Source organism: Rhipicephalus sanguineus, chromosome 1, assembly GCF_013339695.2.
Source record: "Rhipicephalus sanguineus isolate Rsan-2018 chromosome 1, BIME_Rsan_1.4, whole genome shotgun sequence".
In the NCBI taxonomy this organism is placed as follows: Eukaryota; Metazoa; Arthropoda; class Arachnida; order Ixodida; family Ixodidae; genus Rhipicephalus; species Rhipicephalus sanguineus.
Window position 1 is genome coordinate 126326629 of NC_051176.1, and position 10220 is coordinate 126336848.

Here is a 10220-nt window from a genome sequence, read left to right on the forward strand (position 1 = left end):
GTCCCTGTCGGTGAAGGCGATCTTTGATAATAACACATTTGACGCACCACTTTGGCAACACAGATCTAGTGCGGCGATTTCGTAATGCGTGGTCATAGATTGGGATAGGTTGCGATCCTTTGTCAGCACGTTCATCCCGGTGCCAGAGCTTCAGGTGGCGGCGTACAAGCAATCGAGCGTCGTTGAATGTGCATAGTGTGTACATCTTCAGTAAAGTCGAGGTTGTGTGCTGACGCCGACTGAGCTTCAGCAGCTTCGTTTCCTGAGATACCAGTGTGGGACAGCACCCGTCGGATCATCACTGTTATTTTTGCGTCTGACACTCTATTAAGGCAGCCAGTCAGGTGGAAGTGGATAGACAAAAAGCTTTGGTTTAAAAGAAAAGCCTTAAATAAACGTCTATTATATGATGTTTCAGACTCAATGACACGCAAGAAACTATACCAGGACGGCTGTTTTCCTTACGCGCTTATTCTATTTCAGATATTTACCGGAGTTTACCACACAGTGACTCCCCTGAAGCACGCCCCAGCTGGCTACATGTACGTTTTTGCGGACAAATTCCAAGAGAACGACACTGGTAAGCCCCGAGCAAGAAATCCTGCAGCCAGCATCCTCAAGCGCTTCGAAACATAGCTAGCTCTTACGGAGGCAATAGGAAGAGTTTTTCGACGACAATCGGGGCGCTTCTGATGGCTTTCTTCTGCTCAGTCAGCGTTTCAAACGTTTTACGGCAAACGCACCGTCATTGTTTTGTAGTGCTTGCCCTGGCATGAAGGGAATACATGAAAACGGCGAGAATACTTGGAGCTGATTGAAATTATAAAATATATTTCTTTCAGCTATGAACATTAGACAAAGTCGACACAGTCGGCATTTTAAAAAGTCGGCATTGTTACATAGGCCTGTGAGAAATGCAATATTGCTTCAAATCCTTCCAACTTAGAATTTATTTTTAACAACACAGTAAAAGGTGAGCAGGGATAGGTAATTCGTGATATGAATGACATAGTGAATGATGTGGCAGAAGACTTCTATTCTGAACTGTACAGTTCGCAGATAAGCCATCCGAACTCGAGTGAATCAATGTCGAACAGGACGCTTAAGTTCGAAGTGTAAGTATCCATGAGGTTAGAAAGCGTATACGAGACAACTCCCGCGGAGAAGTAGCCGGAGAAGATGGCATAACATTTGGTTTGATCAAAGATGAAAGGCATTTTATATTTATGAACATTGTGACATTCTACACACAATGTCTTATAAGACTTAAAATGCACCAGTAAACTGGCAAAACAGCATTATTATATGAATACACAATTAGCGGGAAGTGAAATATTTTAAGAATTATAGACCCGTCAGCTTACTTTAAATGCTGCACAAAATATTCACGAAGGTAATTTCCAATAGGATAAGATAAGCACTCGACTTTAATCAGCCCAAAGAGCAGGCTGGCTTCAGGAAGGGGTACTCCACACTGTATCACAACCATAGGATCAATCAGTTAACTAAGAAATCATCTGAGCACGACAAACCCATTTATATGCCTTTCATAGAGTACGAAGCGGTATTCTGCTCATTAGATATCCAGTTGTTTTGGAGGCACTGCGTCATCAAGGAGTGCTTGAAACATATATGTGAATACCTTAGCCAGCAACATGGTTCCACAGCTATGCCGCTTTTCCACCAAACAAAATTGCGATCGACAAAGGGGTCAAGCAGGGAGATAAAATTTTCCAATGCTGTTGACTAAGTCGTCAAAGGACTATATTGGCAAGAAATAGGAACACACGTTAATGAGAATACCTGAGCAAATGATATTGCGCTCTTCGGCAATGATGGCAACGAATTGCAAAAAAAAAAAAAAATGTTTGAAGACCTATACGGAGGAAGCGTTAAAGTAGTGTTGTAGATAGATATGGAGATGACAAAGATAGTGTTAGGTGACTCGGCGAGGGAACGAGAATTCGCGATTTGCAATCGGACCCTAAGATCTGTACAAGAATATGCATATTAAGGTCAGTTACTAACAGGGAGCCTTCTGATGTGAAGGAAATTCGCCGAAGAATAATAGGCTGGAGCGCATACGGCAAGCATTCCCAAATCATGGCCGTCAACTTACCGCTGTCCCCGAAGCGGAAAGTATACGATCACTGCATTCTACCAAGCATATGAGGCAGAAACTTAGAGGATAACAAAGAATATCAAGAAGTTAATGACCACGCAGCGCAGGATGGAATGGAAAATTATATGTGTAGCATTTAAAGATAGTAAGAGAGCAGAGTATAGGTCAGGGAACAAACAGGCGTATAGCCGACATCCCAGTTGACATTAATAGAAAAAACGTGGACCTGGGCGTGTTACATAATGCTTAGAACAGATAAGTGATGGTTGGTGAGAGCGACGGAATGAATACCAAGTGATGGGAAACGCAGCCGAGGACTGCAGAGAGTTAAGCGGAGTGATTAAATTCAGGAATTTTCAGGCATAAAATGGAATCAGCCACTTTTCCAGAACTCATGAACGAAACGAAAGGTTGACTTCGCAAACTTCAGTTGTAATACATTCACGTTTTGAACTGAACCGCAATTCTGACGCATAGCTGGGTTGATCAATGTTTCCAGTGTACTTATTGGCACCATTAAGATAACGCAACAGCAATCACCAAGTGCGAAAAGAAAATAGATGCTGTAGCCACGATGCGAGCTTTATGTTGATAAGCGCCATTATCGCGCAGTTGTTTTGCTTTCTTCCTTTAATGACGTATTACCTTTCAACATTTTTGGGTCAACCATACGAATTCCAGATTCTTCACTGCCAACCGCCACAAAGAGAGAAATCATCAGCAGTCGCCACTTCAAGAGATACTTAGAGAACTGGAAAATAAGGTAAATATGCATTTAGAATAGGCTTGCACCTTATAAAAGATAGCATTGCTTCCCTTGGCCATTGCTTCCCTGTTTGCCTTTCGTCAACCTTAACGCAGTATGAGTATTATGTAAACCTATGTGAATCGTTCGGAAATAATTATGCACCTTCATTTGGCGCTTACTGCTTGGGCGTTGAGTTGGAAGAGGGGGGCGGGAGATAAAACGAAGCACAGCACGTCTAACGCTACTGTTCACGCATGATTCTGCTATAGTATATTGGCTTCCATGTGTTGCTAGGCAAAATAACGAAGTTACAAAATTAAGTTCCCGCCCCTCCTACCCTTACTGTGATTTCCACGCCTCCTACCTACCCCTCCTACCTTCTATTGTGAGCGCCTATTAAACCGGAGGAATACAGTAGAAACTGCCCTGGGAAAAATTCCAATATAAATTTTTTATTGGTTTCGTTCTATTGCATTATGAAACGAAAGGCCTGGTGCACCAATAAAGCGTTTATTCGTCTATTCTATTATGCGATATACTTGATAGCATAGGTAGGCAAACTTACTCATGAGTAGACTCACTCAGACTCACTCAGACTCAGATCGGGCCGTGAGTCTGATTCTGAGTGAGTCCGGGTGAGGAATATATTGAAAAGTGAGTCCGGTTGAGGAAAATTTTAGTGAGTCTGGGTCCGACTGAGTCAGGTCGAAGAAAATTTGGTGAGTCTGAGTCCGAGTGAGCCCTCAGAGTAAAATATATTTCTTGATTGAGTCTGAATGAGCTCCAATTTTTTTGCCGACCATGCCTTAATAAACCATGCTGATAGCATGATTTATTAAACTATAACCATATACACTTGATACACGAATAAAACTGATAGACTTTACTAGTATATAGGATTACAAAGCACTAGACCTGATACACTAATAGCCTGTGTAGGTGTGTATCAAGTGCATGCATAGTTGTTGTATAAGACCACTGTGTACAAAAGCAGTTCACAGCCACACAGTAAGCAACCCGGAGTCCCTCACTAGAGCGTGCCTCATAATCATATTGCAGTTCTGGCCTTTAAAAACCCAGAAATATAAGAGTAACGTACAGTAACTATATCATTTCAAAATTAGTTTACAACCACGGCCTGAAGAGGTTTATTTGTTTCAAGAAGCTATCAATGCAGTGCTTGGCTTATCTGACGTAGGAATTATGCTTTATTAACATAATTAGAACATGCAAATATGTCTACAAATATAGTGAAAAATGTAATACAAGTATGATACAAGTGTGTACTGCTGAAGGTGCGCTCGTCATGAGCCAAGCTAATATCATGACGAGATGAGTGTCGGGTCCCTTGAGGGGCTGACAAACATGCAAATAAGATCGCACCTTCCGTCAGCGATTGCTTGAAGGGATCCTGAATCACTTTTCCAGGCAATCATCGAATGACCTCAGTATCGGAGTTTATTGTCTTACGAATCGATTGCCGCAAAAGTTTCTCGAATCCGTCAAGAACGAGCGGTGTTACAGTGATTTGGCGCACGCTTTAAAGGGGCCATGACACCCAATTTTCCATCGTAATCTGTGTTATGTGGATTAATCCTTGTGCATTCACAAATAAGCTGGCAAAATTTTAGCGCATTTGGTCGAGCGCTTAATTTATAATCGAATATTTTGATAAACACGCGAGCGGCTCGAGAGCCAGGCAACACTGGTGCACTCGCGAGCCGTGACGTAACAAGCAGCTAGGCTGTGCAAGAATCTGCATTGGGGCGAACGATATTGTTCCGTGGTCAGCTGCACGTGATATCGAGATATTTGAGCTTTCATCAGCTTGGCACCGAAATTGAACGATTTGGAGCGGCTGAAACTTTGGTAGAACACATGGTAGAACACGACGGCTCCGTTCCGTGCTGAACGTGACGTCACACACGCCATAGCAAAATGGCGGTCGCCGGCGGTGGGCGGGCTTTACAGCCGGTGACTTCTAGCTACACAGGGAGGGATAGCACGGGGAAAAGAAGTTACGTAATCTCGCGTCATTGCCTTGGGCGCGCGTGATGAAACGCGATCGCTCTCTTCCGCTGTGATTCGTGTGCGCGAGTGTGGCTACTGTGCAATGTTAGCACACTATGGAGCGCTGCGCCGGCACGTGGCGGCACTCCGTGGCAAGAAGCGCATCTGATCCAAACGTCGCTCTTGATTTATGTCTGATATTGGCCAATAGCACGCGGTCTGTTGTTCGACGTCAAACAGCAGGCGTCCCGCCCACCGAAGAGAGTGAGGACGGGCCTCTATATGAAGGGAGTATACGCTTTAGAAAATGGCAAATTCGCGCTTCGCTTCTAAACTCTGCTTGACGCGCATGACCGCAAGTTTTGGCTGTGCTGTTCATAGCAAGGTCTGTTTTACGCAAGATGTGTCTTCCCACCAAGCCCAAGGGGTTGTTCATGACCCATTTAACTACATGCGCTTACAGGTGTGAATGCGTTCGCAGTTCTTGAACAGTCCAATAGAAGTTAATAAAACTACATGTATACAGCATCTGTAAGGATGCATAAAGTATTTTATTTGTCAAATGCAAGCGTATATCACTGTATCACTCCATATATGCTGGTTAGATAGAGAAGGTTATTTGTCCTGTAGAACAATTTATTGTCTTGATAAAAGACTGGCATATATATCTTTATGGGACCTGTAGCAGTCCCTATTGGACCAACACATCCTGCTATGGGACGTACTATACACCCTCTGAGATCTATGTAGTTTTTATAGAACAAGTACGGATTTTTAGAACGAATACAACTTTTCCTAGGGCATGCATTGGTTTTTGTGTATGTGTATATGCTTGTGCATAATTATGCGTTAGCTAAACAAATCGGCGCCTCTTTGTCGTCGATGCCCTTCGTACCTATATAAATCATCCCACCGTGTATTGATGCAACTGTTAAAGTAGACTCACGTGCCTTATTTGCGCTTATTCGATATTGTACGCCACGCTGGTCTCTGCATAGGTTTTCAAGGTAAGTTGGTTATGACCGCTACGCAAACAAAGAAAATTAAAGTGGGGGTTTCACGCACCATAGCCACGATATGATTATGAGGCACGCCACAGTATTAATTTGAACGGATTAATCTTGAACATCTGGGGTGTACTTCAACGTGCGCCTAAATTTAAGTACGCATGTGTTCGTGCGTTTTGCCGCCATCAATATGCGGCCGCCGTGGCCGGGAATCTAACTCACGTCATCTATAGCGCAGCAGCACAACGTCTTAGCCACTGGCCACCATGGCGGGTTCTAAGCGAACATTCGAAGGATTATAGGTCGTAAGGCGTACATGAATCGATTAATAACAACGTCCCGGATTGTACCCGGCCTATGATCGAGAGGCATCGTACTAGAGGGTTTCAGATTAATTTGAATTCACGAGATCGTGTTCACTTAAGCCTTGCACTCGACTTGTGCCGTCCTAGACTCGATTCCATAACATCGCGCTTAGCAGCGATAACCCATAGACAACGACATAGAAAGGTACAACCACCTCAGCGATACAAGGTACGCAAGGACAACTGTCACGATGAAATGGTCAATCTTCTACGCATACAGTATTTCTAACTGATATATATATATATATATATATATATATATATATATATATATATATATATATATATATATATATATATATATATATATATATATATATATATACATATACATACACTTATTGACTTTTCCGTATGGCTTTGCTTCACAAACTTGGTGGCGAATATTAGAATTTTCCAGCAGGAACTCACTCGCAGAAGTTCTGAATACGTTAAAAAAAATGGCAAGCGCATAATGTGACGTGCTCGAGCTCATTCTAACAAACTCGTTTGGCAAATCTTTACCTGTGCAGCTTACGAAGAATAGCAAACATCACGACGAAGACAGTCAAGGAGAAGGTCCTCCGTAAGGCGTTATACCTTCTGCAGTGTCTTATGTCCAAGTGTATGTTGTGTAAGGCTTGAAATGCATGACGGCAGCTTGTGCACCTCAGCAACAAAACAATATTACGGATTAAACTGCTCGTAATAAGAGAACAATGTATTCACCCCCGTGTTTTCATATTATATTAATTATGTTATTGCTGTATAATTAAAGTATATTGCGTAGACTATACCGGGTGTCGTCTTTTTTCTTTTTTTTTTGCTATGATCGTAAAGCACTTGTTGCATTTGCAGAAGACTTCGTGGCGAGGCGTGAATACTTTGCCGCTGTTACAGTAGCTTAGAAAAGATTAACTAACAAAAGCTTGTTTCACTTTTTATTATAAGGTTGAGCGCAGTTATTTGCATGAAAATGTTGTATAAGGCGTCACAATTTATAGCGTCCCCAAGTATTAGAAATCGAAAGAATCGCACGCAATTTGATATATTAATCACAGAATTTTGAGACCCCGATCCAGGCAATATAGAAAATCGAAACCGAGCGCACCGGAAGCGCAGAAAAGGCGGCCGCTCTGCTACGTTGGGCGGAAATGCCCCATGATGATGAAGTGACGAAATTTGAATGAAGACGCGTCGCATCACAATCTGCCTAGAGAAAGCGGCAAGTCGTCTGAGGGGGCTATCCTGGACACTGTCAAATTCTGCCATCTTGTCAAATTTCGTAATGACGGCATTTGAAGCCAATCGGAGAGGCCGTAGCCGCTCTCCGGGCCAATCAGAGTTGAACAATGGCGGAATTTGACAATTTCCAAAGTAGCACTCTGAAATACGAATGTGTACCGCCTATTCCTTGCGTGTGCTGCGTGGTCCTTATCCGTCTCTTTCTTAAAGTATAAATAGGCACAAAACTCTATTTCGCCTGTTGTTCTGCATGCAAGAAAAAATGCCGTATTGGCTTCAGCCGAGTTTTACCCTGTACTGCATTGACATAAAAGGTGGAAAAGGCGGTTTTCTAGCGCACAGCGCGGAAGAAATAGATAAGCGCCAAGCACATACCACAATGGTGATGTGATACCCTGGTGCACGTGAGATGACTTGCGGCTTTCCCCGGCAATATACTGCCGCCACGCGCCTTCATTCAAATTTCGTCACTTATCGCGACAGGGTATTTCCGTTTGAGGTAAAAAAGCGGCCGCCTTTTCTGCGCTCCCGGCGCGCCGGGGGCTGTAAGTTGTGGGGTCCGGTGGGTCTCTTTAGTGGTAGATGGATCACGCCATCGTCCACATCAGTTGCGTTCAAGCCGATCTTTTCCGGTGAGGAGTACGGCTACTTAAAAGCACATAAGGTTATTTGCATAGTTATTACATGGAAGCTCCGCGTGCTTGCTCGTCAATGCACCACGTCGCAATGGAACGAGCCGCACTTCAAGCATGCGCGACTATATTCCCTGGACCCAACTCTCAGCCTTCAAATTCCTCCAGGCCTTCGCCGACGTGACGCTACCCTCCTGTGCAGGTTATGGTTGGGTGTCGCATTTACGCGCGCGTACGTGTGCCGCATAGGAATTGACGACACCGCATCATGTGACCACTGCGGCAGTGATGAAACAATTCAACATATTCTGTGCGACTGCCCACAGTACTGTTCACCGAGACAGTCACTTTGCAACGCGCTCGATAAGTTGGACGACCTCACTCTGTCGGAAGAGAGAATCCTGCGCCATCGACCGGACCAAACGTCACAGAAAAAGGCTGTGCAAGCGCTACTGCGCTTTCTGCGTTCAACTGGTCTCTCAGAACGGCTCTGACTGGAACGTCTTGCGTGCGTGTGCATGCGTGCGTTTTTTTTTTTTCGTTTTCATTTTATCTCACTCTCTCTCTCTGTCCTCTTTCCGACCCCTATATCCCCACCCCTGTGCAGGGGCAAACCGGTCACTCGCGCCAGGTTAACCTCCCTGCGTTTCCTTTTCATCTATTTCTCTCTCTCTACAGGATGAATCGACAAATATAATATCAATGTCTTCGGCTTTTATCGACACGGCGTTCCCTAGCACCGAGGCACATAGGGAAGTGGTGGGTGACAAGCTCCTGCCAATCCGGTGCCTTGTGGTCCCGGCACTCCACCCAACAGAAAGGATAAAGTGGGTCACATGATGCATCCAAGTGGGGCGCATGGATGAGATGTCCTATGGGGTCCACAAATGTCCCACACAAAGAAAACGTCTATGTCCCACGCTTTGGCGACTTGATTCAGGCGACGAAGTTGAGCCCGGAGGGTCATTCGTTGTAGTCGGAGGAGATCTTTGATGACGGCCACTGTGTTGACCGGCGCAAAACGCTTATGTTTCCGTTCAGGTGGAGACAGGCCTTGCAGCGGTGAGAACCTTTCTAGCGGCTCCCTCCTACGTCCAGGCGAAGCCACGCAGGATGGGGTGGTCCCGACTCCCCTGTCGGGCTTCCGCGTATCCCCAGGACGACGGGCAGCCTCACTCGCCAGACCAAAGGTGTATAAGCACCTTCCAGGAAAATACTGGGCTCAGTGCCTCCGTCCAACGCTAATCTCGGTGGGAAAGGCTTCCGGCCGACAGATTAGTGCACGCGCAGCGACTGTCTTGTGGGCCAGACTTAACAGGGCCTTGAAACTCGCTTATGAATATCTCAAGCCACGTACGACATCTTGAATTGCTCAAAAAAATGGGGCTTTCGTAAATTGTGACGCCTGACAACATTCCCATAAAAACGACTGGCCTCAAAACTAATGGTGAACAGTTGATCGCAAACTTTTCGTTAACTTTTACAGCAGCCACGTATTTTTTTCTCGACGTAGACTTCGTCTGCGAAGTCAGCCGGTGCCGACTGTCATAACATCTTTATTAAAAATCTGGCATCTGAAAAGAAAACACCCGGTATAGACAATTCAAACACATTGACTCCTGTAGTGTAATAATAGTGTTGATGTAGAAATAGAATTAAATGTGAATATTAAAGTCCCATCTGAAAGGTCCCTGGCCACTAAGCACGTAACATGAGCAGGATTTTGACCTTGATCATGGTGCATCCCAAGCACTGATTGCGACGTTATTGAATGTATGAAAAGCTTGATTTCACAGAAGCATCCAGTGCACCTTTCGAGCACCGCCCCACCACACGTTCCAGAAATAGCCATGTCCGCACGCACACTGGCCAGGGAACTTTCGAAGGGTATTGTTCACATGCACCATGTATGAAACCCTGTTCGTGTTATAAACGCACTCATGATTCAATAAACTGACTCCTTCCCGATGTCTCGTGTGTTTATATGAGTGAAATTTCTTCTAGTGCACACTGTGTCGCAGCTACAGAGCTTCTGCAAAAAGAACGTAAAATTTTATTTCGCTTTACTTGATTCTTGCCCTCGGATGCGCTGCATTTTCCGCATTCAAAAAA

At 44.5% G+C, this 10220-nt stretch overlaps 1 protein-coding gene across 1 annotated transcript in view; it reads left to right on the top strand.

Annotated features, from left to right (window-relative positions):
- Positions 1-7236, top strand: part of LOC119379132 (vitamin K-dependent gamma-carboxylase) — a 58337-nt gene extending 51101 nt beyond the window's left edge. The window contains exons 11-13 of the mRNA XM_037648323.2: positions 484-580; positions 2804-2885; positions 6765-7236. Coding sequence (XP_037504251.2) covers positions 484-580; positions 2804-2885; positions 6765-6876 — 291 coding nt within the window. The 3' untranslated portion in view covers positions 6877-7236. The remainder of the gene's footprint in view (positions 1-483; positions 581-2803; positions 2886-6764) is intronic.
- The last annotated feature ends 2984 nt before the right edge of the window (positions 7237-10220 follow it).